This window comes from Peromyscus leucopus, chromosome 12, assembly GCF_004664715.2.
Source record: "Peromyscus leucopus breed LL Stock chromosome 12, UCI_PerLeu_2.1, whole genome shotgun sequence".
Taxonomy (NCBI): Eukaryota; Metazoa; Chordata; class Mammalia; order Rodentia; family Cricetidae; genus Peromyscus; species Peromyscus leucopus.
In genome coordinates, this window is record NC_051073.1 from 39,798,602 (window position 1) to 39,815,309 (window position 16,708).

Sequence of the window (16,708 nt, forward strand, 5' to 3'; positions counted from 1 at the left end):
AAATGTATTAAACAAAAAGCCAGTCTGTGGGTATTTATCTCTTAGTTCCTTTCCTCCTTTCATGTTTATCTTCCTTTGGTGTAAGATCATCCATGTATTTAAGAATGGTTTACATTTCATCTAGCATTTAATAGATTATTTAATGATGTAATTTCATAATATAGTCTTCATTATTGCTGGAGATGGAATTTGAGTATGTTCTATCCTACTACTCCCTACTCATCCTTTGGATCTTGGCTTCTTGGTTCTTTTTTGCATTCTTCCTCCATTATACCACCTCATAGTACTCTGTGTTATGCTTGCATGTGAGATCTTATGTCGTCTGGCCTCTCTTAGATATTCCACATCCTAGAGGAAGGAACCATGACTATCTTTATACATTAGCTTTCCAGTAACTATTAATTAAGCAAATGAATAAAGTGAAATATAGAAGTTAAATTCTGTAAAGTACTTTAAAAATTGTCTTAACTCTGGTACTGTAGGATCTTTGATGCTCTAAATGTTAAATTTTCTGTGGTGACTTTTAAAAGAACTAATAATGCATTAGGCTTTAACTTTGCAAATTGACTTCTAATGTAGAACTCCAAATTTGGAAGACGCATGAAGTTTCAAAGCTTTTGGAAAGTGCTCTGGTCCTTCCCTCCCTCCTGTTCGCACATCTACCCCTAAACCAGTCCTAGCTTTTCTTCCAGCCCTCGTGTCTCTGCCATTCTCCATCAGCGTTTTTCCATGTCCTATAGCTACGAGAAGTTCTTCTTCTGAGTTAGAGAAGCCCCTTCTGTATTGTCTGACACATGGTTGAGATTTTTTTTCTTTTTTAGATTTTTCAGAAGAAAAATAAAAGCAAAGGAAGAATGTTAACAGTACAAAATGAAGAGTCGGGGGAAAAGTAGATTTTCTTTCCCATGCAGATTTCTTACTGTGTGACTAGGGTATAGACATCTATAATCCTAATAGGTCCATCCTCCTTGCTTCCTTTAGTTTCTGGGTGTCCCGTCTCCCCTCTTACTTATTAGGTAGAGGAGAAGAGTAGACAAATGAGCTCTATACGTAATTGTTTGGGCTTCAGGGAGCTGATAGCCAAAGACAAAGAAATCTAGAAGGAGGAAGTAGAAGAAATAAAAGAGAAAAATTGATAGAACATGGCGGTGGCAATGTGTGAGAGATGTGTGTGTGTGTGTGTGTGTGTGTGTGTGTGTGTGTGTGTGTGTGTGTTTTGGGGTGGGTAGAGGGATATTTGTAGAAATGGTAATCAAAGAATGGTGCATTTAGAAAGCTAGAAGAGAGTAGGAATAGCATTCAGGGCCACCTTACAGAGACATTGCCATTTGATGAGTTTTGTTCCGAGTATTTTCCCCAACCATCAGTTTGCATTGCACCTCATGTAGTTGGCGTATTTGTCAGAGCCAGCGGAAGCATTTTGGGAGCCAGGATAGTTTTAACGCTGTTGACTTGCATGCAGCCTCAGTTCCTTTTGTTTAAAATTTGGATTAAGGCATAAATCAACAGACTTTGGGTGGTCTCATCCTCATCACTTAGAGAAGTACATTCACATGACCAAACTGTTTCAGAATTTGGCAAGGCGGTAGTCTTCTCTCATGAGAATCCCAAGACAAGAATAGCAAGAACATTAGAGGTCAATCCTGGACTAGATTGCCAGAGCCATGGCGGGGGGGGGTGGGGGGGGTGGGGGGGGTGGGCACGGGGGAGGGCAGGGCGCTTTGTCTAAAACTTGCTTTCATTCTCTCAGCCTTAACTCAGATTCTCAATTGTTTCCTTTTATAAAAATGAAAATTATGAAAGTTTCCACTTAGGTCTCTGAGGGAAATAGAAGAGAAGAAAGGATGCCAGGGTTTTAGAAATTTCAGCACAGAAAAAAGAGCAAGAAGTTCTTCATCTCTGGGCGGTGGTGGCCATGTTTAGGCTGCTCACCTTTGCCACTACAGGATGCTGTGGGTAGTAGAAAGATCTTCGCTGTCAGTAGATGTTTGAAGAACAGAGGGTATGCCATCATCGAAAACTCGGTTTCTTGGACAGTTTAGATCGTTTCTTTTTAATGATCAAACTTTCTATGACATAATACCTCAGTGTTTTAACCTTGATGATTGAACTCGCTCTGCTTTTTATTATAGTCTGGATAGACTTCAAGCCCCAAAAGAAATACATATGCTTGCAGGATTCATGCATATGTGTGCTCTTCCACTTTACAGTTCAGTCCAATAGTAAGAAACAAGGAAGAAACCAAGTGGAAGCATCTTGGCTATCATTCATCTTTCTCCCCCACAGAACTTGTAATATTTATCTGTTTGGGTAGGCTAGAAGAGCGTGAGGAAATGCAATCGTGAACTGACAGGGAGTGCATATCACAACCACTGCCTAGGCCCAGTCTCCTGGCTGCCTGCTGTGCTTGTGCCTTCTACGTGCCCACGCCCCTGTGGTACCTACCTCGTTCATTGGTTTCTCATAGATGTCCTCCTGCCAGGGGGCGGACGTTGCTTGGAAGGCATCTCTCTGGAGAGCCTCCAACACCTTCTTTGGAGTGACAAACCCATACTGAGCTTCCAGCAAAGCCAAGTCCATTCTTTCAGCCCTCAAAATGCCTATGACTTCATCTCGAGCCTGGAAGAACAAACAGCATTTCAGAAACATTGCTTATCTACCCCAGGACTCAGCACATAGTCTCTTGTGATAGTTGGTGATATTTCTTATTCTCTTTAAAATATAAGTGAACCATATTCCATTATAGCAACCTTTGGAGAAGGTAACAGAACTGTATTCCTTCATTCTTCTTACACACCACTTGTACATTAACAGCATTTTACAAAATGACCACTGTACTACATTGGGGGAATGTCTCATTGGTTTCCAACAGAAGATAAGATAGCCCTCAGAGGACTGTCTTTTGGCCTTTTAAAGGTTAGGAAATAAGATTCTTCTTATGTGTTGCAGCTGTTTTTAGGTTTTTATATAAATAAAATGATTAATAATGATGAAGAGCCAGTTTACATGGGATGCAAAAATGTTTATTGTTATTTAAACCAATCCAGGAGTCTTCTGGCATGATTATTAAGCTATCCCTGTGAGCTAAGGCCCCCAAGCCACATGAGCAGAGGATATGACCTTTCACAGCATTCATGCCAACTATATGTCATAATGACAGCCCTTTTACATGCGATTAATTGTAATGGTTTTTTTTTTTTTTTTTTTTTGAATTGGTAGAAGAGAAGTCTGTTTGTGTAGTTAATGTTTTGCTTTTGGATATACACAAGTATGAACCACAGCCATTGATTTCTTTAGCAGCAAGTACACCAAATTCATAAGCAGGCTTCCCCTTAGATCGTAGCAGGGATGGCCCCAACCCAGCTGACCTGCAATTCTCCCTCCAGAATGCTGAGGAGAAATAGTAAGTCATCTCTTGAGAGGTCTTCTGCTTGGTGGCCTTTGCCAGTGTGTGACTTCTCTGATGTGGGATGTGGAAGGGCCCCATCTGTCTCTCTCGAAGGGTCTTTGTCCCACACTTTGTGCCTCACTTCCTGGAGACTGGGGAATTTGCTGCGTCTTGGGAATTGCTTTGGGGCTGAGCCCTCAGTGTTGCTGCTTCTGGAACGCATTCTTCAAGGACTGGAAGAAGAGAAGACAATTTGTAACTCTTACTAGAAGTAGAGTTTTATAAGTACCTATTACTGCTCTAACAACTCTACACTCTTGTTATATTTAACTTGATCTTGCTAATATGTACAACAGAGAAGGGTATTACCAGATCCATAAATCACCATCTTATTTACACTTCTCCTTGGAAAATCAACATTTTAAAAGCTTGTTCTGTCCTGATTAAAGCCACTTATGTCCATGGGTAAACAGCCCATGTTTGAACTTCATCCACCACACATTCCACCACAAGAACCTAGGTCATACCTCCAACTGTGGCCGAGTGCTTACTTACACAGAGGCATACTTAACATAATTGTGAAAGGAGGAACTTGCTAATGATTTTTCTTTAATTTCATATTATTCTCTCTTGAAGTTGTTGGTTGTTTTTATATGTGTGTTTTTATCTTGTTAACTTTTTAGCTTTGGCAGCTTTTAAGATGGGAAAGTCAAATGTCTGCTAGAGAATCCTTTAGGTGACTTTGTTATTAAGGCAGAGTTTAGTATTAAAAACATTCAGGCCATTCCTTGACTGTTCCTGACAGTCTACCAAAATTCCAGATGCTTCTCTTTGTGCACTCATTGGTAAAGCAGAGGCACTGGTGCAGAGCAGCTGACTGGAAATGGACCACATGAACTCCATCTCTGAGGATACAGCTGTACAAATTAGTTGACAGCAAGAAAAGCTGTTTCACTTTTAAGGATTCTGACCAGTCTCGAGCTTATAGTGCACTCCAGTAACTTACAGGCAGATACATTTTTCATTTCGTTTTGTTAAAGGCAATGGCTTCACTGTATATATAGACCAGGCTGTATATATGTAGACCAGGCTGTCCTCAAACTTGTGGTAACCCTCCTGCCTCTGCCTCCTGATGAATACAGGCATATACTACCACATCTAGCTAAGTTTTTCTCTCTCTGCTACTCATCATTAAATCACTGGTACTTACTTTCTGAACACAGTACCCTTTAAAATCCAAGGCAAGAGACCTGCAAGTATACAGATTAACTGTTGCCATGTACATACATGCATACTTGTCAAACTTTTAGTAAATTACTGTGAATATGAGAGAGAAAATTTTACAAGTAGTGTATGATCGATACAGGCAAACCCCCTGTGTATCTCCTTCAGTGTTTATCCTCTTCCCTACCACTCCAGAACTGGCCATTATCTTGAACTTGATTTTTAACATTCCTGTATGTATATATTTATGCTTAAAAAATGTGTACATGTTGCTGAACAATAAATAGTATTGCTTTGCATGTTTTTAAGCTGATGCAAGTAGTATGTTGATGGGTTTCTGAAACTTGCTTTTTTATACTATATTTTTTAAATTCATCTTTGTTCCTTTTTTCTGTAGTTTATATATTTTGCTTGTCATATAGTGTTTCACTGTGTGAATAGTATACCATTTACTCACCCATTTTTCCCTTGATAGACTTTTAAAATAATTTACATCTCTCCACCCCCGCAAAACAAACACACACTATTAGGAACATGCCACTCTGAATTTTCTTGTTAGTATTTTTCCTAATTATGTGCATTTTTAAGAAGTATTTTTTAAGGCACAAGAGTGGAATATATGAAGTATGTGTGTCTGAAGTATCACTAGAGATGGTTGCTCCTCTGAATGGAGCATTGTGAAGCACCTTTTGAAGCTACCTCAAGACTCATGACAACACTGAGGTGGAGAATGGTGTCTTCACTGTGCACTGAAGAAGTGGAAGTACAGTGCTTTCTAAGTAGAAGAAATGAAAGCTCATGTGGTCACTGAGCCTACATTGGTACAAATGATGCCAAAATGCCAGTGTGCTGTACTGCTTGAGACAAATGCTGACAACCTGTCTTTAAGAACATGCTTGTTGCCTGGCTATAGGGAACACCCAAATTCTAAGTGCAGTATCCACGAAGAGTGATCTGTAGCAATAGTTGTCACTGGCTCTTCCCCAAGAAGTCAGGGACAGGGTCATTTTTTTTGAGAAAAGCAAAAGTACAGAAAAAGTGTGTGTGTGTGTGTGTGTGTGTGTGTGTGTGTGTGTGTGTGTGTGTGCTCGTACGTGTGTAGGTAATAACTTATGAATAGCTAATATAATTTTGTTACTTTGTTACTTGAGCTGGCTCCAAATACCTGGACTCCAGCAATCCTCTGTCTCAGCCTCAGAAGATACTAGGATTAAAGCATACCAGGTAGAAATTACGATGAGTGATAGATATGACTGGAAAAATTCACTACAGATATACTAATTTAATTGTAAATGTGTTCATGCACTAGTATATTATCATATCATGTGCCTTATGAAAATGTATTTAAAAATAAAAAGGGAAAAGATAAATATAAATTATTTCTAGTTGTTTTTCTCCAGTCATTGTATTTTCTTGAACACCTCAAGGATGCCCTTGCTCTGTACTATAACAATAGCGGAAAGTTATTACATAGATTAGATATAGTCAAACCAAGTAAATACTGTTCTCAGACTTATATTTGCACATGAAGGACAAGGTCATCTTGTGCCTTTTGCATAATGTTTTTATTTTATCTTATCTTATAATGTGTATATTGGGGGGAGTTGCTGAGGATGGTACCAGTTAATTTGCTCTACCACTGAGCTATACCCAAAGCCCTGATACAGTTAATTGCAGTTCATGGCTCCTGGGATGTACCTTGCCTGATGCTCCAATCTGTTGGATGAGTCTTCAGCAGAGTGATTGATTTGCTTCTTGTACTTTGTGGCCTTCTGTCTCAGGTGTATATTATTGTTCTAAACTACTCTAAAGTTAAGATAGTAGCCACAGTGACTCAAAATTCTGTGTTTCACTCCATAGCTCCATCCATCTTGCATCTCCTTGGGGTATGATTGGTCTAAGATGCAACCTCTCACATGCAGTTAGCTATAGGCTAGTTGGTATCCTGGGGTGTCAGCCAGATTGCCTCATCTCTGGCCCCATCCTCTAGTAGGCTGGACCCACATTCACTGCTGGTAGTGTCAGGGCAGCACTGCAACAGAGTGAGAACTGAAACTCACTCAAGCTCTTGACTTATGGGCAGACACTCATCACAAGGCCAGCCCCAGATGCAGGAGTGGGAGAATGCAGACTCCAGAAAGGATTGGAGCCATTGGGAAAAGTCCACCACACCTACACAATAAAAAAAAAAAAAAAAAAAAAAAAATCTAATTTAAAAGTGATAAAATATTTACTTCTTTAGCTGTATTTTTTTAATGAATATCTGTGATGTATTCTTATGCCCTTTGATTACATACTTCTATAAGGAACAATTGCTTACAAATAAGAATCACCTGTGTTCTCTTATTAATTGATAAATATTCCTCTTCCCTCATCATATTTCCTAAGGTATGCCTTCTGCCATAGCAAGATAACATGAGCTCCTTTCTATCAGGGGACTTGCTAGGCACTGCTCATCAGCTGCACCCTTTGTGCGTAGGCTGCCCAGGCTGAAGCAGAGGACGAAAGGGGGCTGGCTCTGTGTATCCTCTGTGTTTGTTTCTCTCCCCTCACTCTTAAGTGGCGGAGCCCATATTTGCTAAGGGAAAGCCAGCTGACAATTTGTAAATAGAAAAACACACACACAAACAACTCCAAAATTTTAGTAGCGTGTTTGTTGTTCTTTTAAACATGATTATCTTTTTTTTGTTTTTGTTTTTCTCTTGAGACTACCAGTTCTGTTTGGGAACTAGTGTGAGTAGCCGTATTAGTGCTGATTAATGAAGCAGTATTCACACTGATTGAGAACAGATCCGACATGTATAGGTAGGTGCCTGGTCTACTGAGTGTATGTCTCTACATGTTTATGGTGGTGGAGTTTCCTTCCCCCATCTGCCAACAACCACAACATGATTAGTAATGAGAAGTAATTATCAAGAGGGAGAAAACAAAGGCATGAATTTCATGATACTCATGCATTGTATTATCAGTGACTTCATTGTTTCTCTTGGCAATTTTTTAAGACAGCTGTGCATGGCCCAGGAATACAATGTGAGGTAAAGAAAAATTTATTTGCAATGGTGGTTTAGATTTTTTAGTACCACTTCGCAAGTGGGGAGGGGGAGATGGAGAGAGGGAGGGAATGGATAACTGCTTTTTTTCTTTTTTAATAATAAATGCCAAATAATGGTGTCTTTTGCTGCTTTGATAAAGCAGTAGTGGTTCACAACTGACCATCATACGATTGTGCTTATTGAGTGCATAGACTGAGACTCGGGAAACCTGACTTCCTGTTCCAGTTCTGCCTTTAATTAGGCAGGCCTGACTTACTGCTTACGTGAGAATTTGGGGCTGTGTTGGCCCTACAAGATCATTCAGGGTGAAACAAGGACCAGGGGTTCTTCCCTTTGACCTCTACTCTGTCTCTTACTCAGTAATGGGTCCCCTGACAGCAAGGCTGGGGCCTGAGACTTGATGAGCTCTGAAGTCTCGGGGCTTCCCGCACTCAAGTTTTGTGATTCTCTGTTGTCTTGTATCTATGGATACAAATACCATGTAGTTGGCAGCGAAAAGTAGATTGTATTTTGTTTTCCTATGTAGTGACCTGGGTCTGTTTTTCTTTGGTTTAAGCTAGTTGAAATCATGGTGGGTTTTGGTAAGAATGTGTCAAACCAAGTGAAGGACTACAGAGAATTTGCAGGATTTTTTTTTTTTTTTTTTTTTTTTTTTGCTTTTTGAGTTTTTTTTTCTTCTTCTTAGTTATAGGAAACAGACAAATATAAATAGTAACTCATTCTATTAACCCTCTTTCCTAATTCGTACACTTTAATCAAGTTCTATCCATAAAGGTAACTTTTTAAAGTAATTTTTATTAATCTTTTATATCAAAATTGTTTATTCTACCTAACTGGGTAGTTATTTAGAAATATGTTTAGTATTAGCATATCATTAATTTTTGTGTGAATTATGAAAGAAATATGAGAATATTTTATTTGTGTAAAGTAACTTGGAAATGGCTCAAAAGAAATCAGTTTTTTCATGTAATATAATATAATATTGAGGTAACCAATCAAAAGTACTTTGACTTAAAGAAAATAATAGTAGAGGTGATAACTAACATTTATTCAATACTTACCATGTACAATCCTATTCTAAATGGTTTTCTTTAATTAACTTACTTAATCTTTACAAAACTTTATTTCTCCTCTCTCCGTTTTGCAGGGGAGAAAACTGAAATTTGCCAAAGATACTTGTAAAAGTAGCAAAGTTGGGTTCTAATTTGGTCATCTGTGTACAGCCCCCCCCCCAATAACCACACTGTATCTACTCAGTTACCAAAGGGTAAAAGAAAGTAGTGAAGGAAAGTCCTGGTTCGGCATTGGTAAGTGTCCATGGTGCCACCCCATCTGTTAAAACCCGAGCACCGCCGGGCGGTGGTGGCGCACGCCTTTAATCCCAGCACTCGGGAGGCAGAGCCAGGCGGATCTCTGTGAGTTCAAGGCCAGCCTGGGCTACCAAGTGAGCTCCAGGAAAGGCGCAAAGCTACACAGAGAAACCCTGTCTCGAAAAACCAAAAAAAAAAAAAAAAAAAAAAAACCGAGCACCTTGAGTTATACAAAAGTTCAAGTAACAGAAATCCACAAGCCTTTGGCTTTGGAGCAACTGGTCCATCCAGTAAGATTATTTTCTTTCCGTATCTTATACTTGAGCAGAAACATATTGAATGCAGTTAGTCTTAAATGTCAGTTTTCTTTCTTGACCTCCTTGCTAACATTTCAGAATGGGAGGAAACATGCCTCAATACGTAATATGAGGCTTTGTAGAATTTGGTAGCTCTGGGCTTAAACCCTAGCTCCAAGATGACTCCGCCAGTGGTTCTCAAACTTCCTAAAGCTGTGACCCTCTAATACAGTACCTCACGTTGTGGTGACCACCCCCCCTCCACCATCAAGTCATTTTGTTGCTACTTTGTAACTGTAATATAACGACTGTAATGAATCGTAATGTAAATATCTGATATAGGACCCCAAAGGGGTTTCCAGCCAAAGGTTGAAAACCACTGCTCTATGACCTTGGGCCTTATTCTGTCTTTACATGTGAAATGAAGATAATGAATGGTACCTGCTGGTGGATTTATGGTGCACTCTGTGAGCACAATGCTCCTATTGTTCATGCCTATGTCCCTGTATTTAGAGGAAATGGACCTCAGCAGGATTTACTGGATGACTGAATCATGCAGTTCTTTCTCAGCAAAGCTGGTTGGGTGAGAGCCGCTTCATGGTAAAGATGATTCATCTGTAAACCACTGGCTAGAAGTATAGAAAGAGACACTGAGAATTACCAAAGTGTACCCATCCTTCCATGTGCACACACTGATTTAAGTGTGCCATGGTCATTATCTTATATATGCTTAAAAGAATATTAGCAAAAATAAAATGAAAAACAGTGTAGGTTGATAAAGACAAAGTGAAGTTGTAAACTCATAAGTCATCAGAAAGAAAATGCCTACCAAAAGTTGAGTGTGCATTTATGTACACACATGGTAATGTACTAGGTGGGGATGTGGCATTAGACCCTAAAGGCAAACTAGCAATCTCCTTTTAATTTCACTGAATTTAGAAAACATTTGATATCACTTCACCTAATCACAAATTATAACTCCCCTCCCTACATACATAAAATTAGCTGAATGCCCATCACTTTTTATTTGGTCAACATTAACTTTGTTTGGGAGCATGTGATTAAATCCCACGTGATTTAAACGTGGGAAATTGTAGGTGTGAATTGTTTATTTTGACGACTAGACAACTGCATAATACAGAGCAATTCTATGCTACCTTGAGGATACTCATTATTGGGAATGACCCAAAGGTTTAAGTTGGAATGTGTTTAAAAACTCATCTTTTTTTGTTGTTGTTGTTTTTTGTTTTTTGAGACAGGTTTCTTGTTAGCTTTCGCTTTCTGATCGCTTTGAGACAGCTGCTGAACTACAGAGATCACTGCTTGCTCCGAGTGTGGATTAAGGTGTGCGCCAGCGCTTAAAAACTCATCTTTTGATGATTTTTATTATTGACATGTCTGATAGCTTTTCATTTTCTACCTTTCTCATCATTGAATCATAAACTAAAACTTAGTTTCCTCAAAGGAAAATGGACAGAGCTATAGTAAGATTACAGGGTTCTCAACAAAGCTGTTTAGGCTTCTAATATCATCTGTCTTATGGTAAATGTGATTCATGTAAGCATTTTATGGAAATGCTTTCAATAAATAGATGTGAATAGTGCTAAGTCATGGAACAGCAAGGTCATGCTTGCATGGCCAGATTAAGGGAAAAAAATCTACTGGGATTTTATTTGGTCTTTCAAAAAATGTATTTTTTAAAATGTTTCCTTTTATTGCCCTAGTCACCAGCATTTCAAGACACTAAACTCAGTCAGCTCTACTAAACCTGTCTGATGGTCACAAAGACAAAGTGAAAATCAGATAACCTAATTTAGCATTTGGCTCTCTATCTTTTTCTCCCATTTTTCAATTAAGAGAAAATAACCAACACATCCCCCTATTGGTATTTTTTTTTCCTTGTAGGGCATGGGCATACTTTCAGAGAAGGGAGTGGAAAATGGAGCATGTTCACATCCATTCCCTAGGCTGCCGGGTTCTAAGAGCAAACATTACAGACTCTAATGTGAGGCAGCACAGTATCTCCTCCTGTGTGCCCCACAGTACCAGACAGTCAGCTCTTCCTTTGCTGAGTCAGAGAAGGGCTTCCCGTTAGCAGATGCAGCCTAGCTCCCAGTAACTCCAGGTCATAGTTCTTTCTCAGAACTAAAGCAAGCAAAGCTACTTCTGTTGTCGTGGTGTAGTCCTTTAATGGGAAAGATTATTCTCTATTCTAGAAGACACAGTTTTTCAACTTATTCCTTGCACCATCAAATTTCAGGCCCTGTCACCCAGCATATAAACACATTATGATTATGCCCCTTAGACCCACTCACTCTTCATTCATACCCACCTGCTCTATTTCTAAGGAAATGTATGGAGTTGAACACAATTTCCCAAATCTTAAACACCAATAAAGCAATAGAATATTGATGGTATGTTTATAGGAAGATTTTAGATGTCAGCTTACAGTTGGAATTTTACATATAGACCCCAAAATTTCTTGAGGCATTAATGAAGACTTATTCCAGGTTAGCCTATCAAGTGGTTACTTATAAATATCTTTCATTGTTTGACAGAATAAGAAGACAACTATTCATCCTATTTTGTAAATGAGGAATTAGAGATTTAGGAAGTGTAAACAACTTTAGTCAACAAATACTTAACCAGTTATGAAAGCCTTGGTTCTCTCATTCCCCAACTGCGCACGCACACACACACACACACACACACACACACACATACACACACACATACACACACACATACACACATACATACACACACATACACACACATACACACACACATACACACACACATACACACATACATACACACACACATACACACACATACACATACACCCACACACATACACACACACACACACACACATACACACACACCCTTTTCCCTTTTTTTCCCTCCTTGCTCAGGCTAGACCCCTTGACACTCACATTCTCTATTTAATTTGAAGTATTCTTTGGTTCTTATCTCCTAACTGCTGTAATCCCAGAAGCAGCTAGGCTGTAATACAGAATAAATAGCCTGCTGATGAGGTCTAATGGAGCACACTTACATCATGGCTTTTCTTAGCTCTGTGTTATGGAGAAAGGACAAAAAGAAATATAAAAGTCTCTTGAGTATAAATAGTTGATTTATCCAAGTTTTCCATTACAAATCAGTGGCTCTTTAAAGAGTCTTTTCTCATTTAAGGTTGAAACAGCCTAAGAATGGTTTCCAGATCCTGGTGGAATAGAGCAGAAAAAGAAAATTATTTTCATGTAACTCAACTTAGTGCCATACTCCCTAGCCTAAATCAGGGCTCTTGAAAAATCACAGGTTTCTTTTAAGTTTCAGACTGCATCATTTACATATTTATTCCAGCTCTGATTTTTTCTTAGAAGTGAGGTGGGATCAAGCCGGTCACTTGACTCTCTGTCCTCTTTGAATGTTTGTCTAGTCAGGTCTGATTCGTCAGTCTCCTTACTTCTGTAGCTCAGGCCCAGTGAAGTGAATGGATGTGCCTGTGGTAACACCAAAGCCAACCCCAGCACACAGGAATCCTGCTCATAGCTCTGCTGCTGTTTCTGTTCAAATGTTCCTTGTTCATACCTAGTCTCTATTTCCAGCTCTAGAGAGATACAGATCCTAAAAAAAATAAGAATATGCCTTTCAGAGTACTCAGAGTCTCCCACAAAAAAAGTTGTTGACTTTCTCAACCGTGTTCCTTATCCTCTGGTCACCCTGAGTGTCTTTTCATTGAGGTCAATCAGTCCAATGTAAGATACATCTAGGGTGAACAGATTTAGGAGATGTCAGTAATTCCCATCTAGAGATTTTACAGGACAGCATAATGTCTTTCCTTAGTCCTCTTTTATCTAAGACAATGTGAGTACACAAGAAAAGTACATATTACAGAGAAAATATCACAACCCACAAGGCCAATGAGACCTTTGAGCCACTGCCTGCCTCTTGCCCAGCATCTCTGGTGTGCAGCATTATTACCCCATAACTGGGAAGAAAACTGAATGACTCCTTACTTCTCAGGCATGTATTTTTTTCTTCTTAGTAGATGAGTAGGAAAGTAGCGTTGCCAAAATTCTCTTTTGTATCAGATAGTGTAATTGGTGGTTTCTGTTCTTTGTGCCTTTTAAAACATTTATACACATAGATTTATTATTCTCCTTTGGCAAATGCAAAGAGTAAAAAAACTAAGGTGTTGAGAAACTCACAACTTATTATGGTAGATATGTTGGTTCATGATTGAATACAAAATACTTAGAAACACAATAAATAATCCGCAATATACAATAAGTACTTTTGGGAGTATTTGAAAAGGAAGAACTAACTCTGCCAGGGGACGTAGTGGTTCTTGAAGGATGAAGAAGAGTTCCCAGGTCAAATGTACAGGAAGAAGGTGGCTTGGAAAACAGTATATAGGAAATATCCAATCTTCCCAACGACTAAAGAAAGATAAGGGTAGAAAGGTAACATGTGGCACAGATAAGGTTGCTCATCACAAGGCAGCTTAGATAAGAGGCAGCAATCAGTGCCCAGCAAACACTAGGAAAATGAAATGGGTTAAATATCTTTCCATATGTTCTGTAGACAGCCTGTAAAAGTCTTGTTTTCTATTTTGTGAGTGTTCCATTTGAAAAATAGTGTGTGTGTGTGTGTGTGTGTGTGTGTGTGTGTGTGTGTGTGTGTGTGTACATGCTCATGCATGAGGATGCAAGTAGCATGATGTGCATATGGAGGTCAAGGGACAATCATTTTCTCATTTAAGAGACAGGGACTTCCTTATTGTCTGCTGTTGCTCTGCATACCCCAGGCTAGCTCACCCACCTGTGTTTGCCTCCCATCTCACTGTAAAAATGTGGAGTAACAGACATGCACCACTCACTGTGTCTGACTTGTAGATAGGTTCTGGAAGTTTGAACTCATATCACCAGGCTTACATAGCAATCATTTTTTTAAAGCTACTTAGCCATCTTCTCAGCCCCAGATTAATGTAGGAAAATAGTGATTTAAAAAAAAAATACAGATCTTATCTATTACTTTGTCTTCATATTTTAGGGAACTTTTTCTGAAAAGAAAAGTAGATAACTTTAATGATCAAAATGGCCATGAAAGGTTGTCTTAATAACAGCTGCTGTTATTGTCCATTGTGTGTGAGAAAAGAAGACCAAGGATATTTAAATATAGGGGCTATGTTAGATAATAGTAACAATGTAAATTTGTGTTACTAGTTGTGTGTGTGTGTGTGTGTGTGTGTGTGTGTGTGTGTGTGTATAAATAAGGCCCTGTATTTCTCATTGCTTTTCGAGACTGCCAAGTGTAAGTAAGGCAGTAAGTAACCACATGGTACACAGCAGAGGAAAGTGTGTAAGTTGTGGCGGTGCCAGCTTAGCTGAGTTACAGTCGTGCACTCCTTGATACCTGCTGGTGCAATTACTGCAATGACTTCACTTTTCAGGGCCCAGTTTCTTAACTGCAGTAGTAGAAAAGTTAGAGAGCATAGAGACCTTGTGGTATGCGGTACTGTGCCCCAGGACTCAGTCCATGGCAGGAACTCATGGCCTCCTGGTGGAGAGGACTCGAGAAAACAACTTCATCCCCTTTTCACCATACACGTCTTCAACTTAATAAGAAAATAACTTTAGCATCATGAGGCAAGTATGTTTTCTAGTCCTGCTTCACCACGTGAAGCGAGTTCTTTGAGTCAGAGCTAAACAAGTATTTTAAGAGTGTGTGTTATTGTGTGTCATTTGAAATGGAGATTGGCAAACTGAAGGAATTGGGCTTTGGCCAGATAGTGAACCATGTTCCTTCCAATACAGAGGTATTGGCATGAAGCGACTCTTTGGTCCACACTGGCCAAAACTCTAGAACTGTTCTAAACAGGCTGCAGAGGCTCCTGATTTAGAACAGTATGCTCACCCATGCTCTTGTTGATCAGTGAAAACTTTAAAAACCCATCATTGACATACAAGCAACACAAAACTTACTGTCTTCAGGTACCATTTGAGAGCACTTTACATGCATGGTTTTCATTGGAATGAAAACCCTATGGTTTTATATTATGCTTAATCTTTAATATGGGTTCTAAGAACCTAAACCTTATGAGCTTAGGTCAGTCTGCCCCAAGACATAGAGATGGTAAGTGGCAAAGCAGGAACTCTTGCTGGCTTCAGACCTCATCCAGTCTCTACAGACCTTTTATGTTGCATGGATTCTTTCTCATTAGAATTAATGGCCTGTGTCAAGTTAGGACAGATACCTTCTCGACCAGAATGTTACAGCTCTGTGTCAGCAAAACTGAGGTGGCTAGTCCTGTTTTGTGAAACACTTGCATGTTGAAGTGGTGAGAGATTAAAACACAGTGTGATTTACATTCACACCCCTTTGTTCAGCTATCCTAGGCAGTGGAAGAGAGTTGTTTCAAAATCAGGAAGTCTGTGTAAGTAAACAGTCACACAGGTCCACCAAGGAAAACACACTGTAAGGAGGTGTGGCTCCCGCTAGACCCCAAGAGTTTGGGTCTTCAAAGTAATGTGTTTTCTTTATGTTCTCATTGAGAAAGTATGCAGAGAGGGAAACGGGCCTTTGCTAATATCAGCTCTACCAGAAGAGAGCTTTTTTGTGTTGGTCATTGAAGGGAGTGCCCTTTCCAGCCTGTTGAATAGAACTGGATCTCAGATAACCAGAAGTCTGTGGAGTGTAGCAGGTCCTCGGAGGCTGAGACAGATCAACTTTGAGTCTCCCTGTCCACTGTGTGTGGTTCCATGTAGCCCTTTGTTAGAAAGCATTCAGGGCCGCCAAGAGGCCAAGAGTATGTGTTGACCAGGGAAGTGGCTGCTGCTAGGAGCTGTAAGTAAATAAATGGATGTCAGACGTTTACAATTAGGGGGGAAACAAAGAATCATTCCCCTCCCCTGAGCATGTTGCCTTGGATGATTTGGGTAATGATTGTGAAGCCTTTACACACAGACTAAACTAAGCTCTTTGTATTCTTTGCAAGGTGGAGAGCTTGCCAAGCCAATTTCAGCACACAAAAACACAGACAATTATTTTCTTGGCATTTAGAGGCCGCCCCTGTTTTTACTGGGGGAGGGGGTGGGTGGCGGGTTGATAGAGGAAAGCTTTATAAGGAAAGACAAGCCAACTTCACCCAGGCTTCCTTTTATAAGAGGCTTCTTCCAATGTCCCTTCCTGTCACACTCAAGCCCTCATCACAGAACCAACAGGAGAAAGCTTCAGGCCCAGAAGTGCCACACTCATTTGATGTTCACAGTGTGTCACTTACTTGTGGCTGTTCATATCTTCCTGTCTAGTAGTTCTCCTGCAATTATATTATTTCTTTTGTGGATCTATGGATACAGAAAGTTGGTGGTATGTTTCTAGTGGTAACCAATGAAAAGGCAGAATCCTCGATTATGGTCTGGGTCCACT

At 39.6% G+C, this 16,708-nt stretch overlaps 2 protein-coding genes across 2 annotated transcripts in view; one reads left to right on the forward strand and one right to left on the reverse strand.

Annotated features, from left to right (window-relative positions):
- The window catches only part of Filip1l (filamin A interacting protein 1 like), a 74,014-nt gene extending 70,393 nt beyond the window's left edge, over window positions 1-3,621 (reverse strand). Inside the window, 2 exon segments of the mRNA XM_028867530.2 lie at window positions 2,446-2,619; window positions 3,369-3,621. Of these exon segments, the coding sequence (XP_028723363.2) occupies window positions 2,446-2,619; window positions 3,369-3,611 (417 nt within the window). The 5' untranslated portion in view covers window positions 3,612-3,621.
- Cmss1 (cms1 ribosomal small subunit homolog) overlaps window positions 1-16,708 on the forward strand; it is a 315,309-nt gene that overhangs the window by 94,502 nt on the left and 204,099 nt on the right. The window lies entirely within an intron of this gene.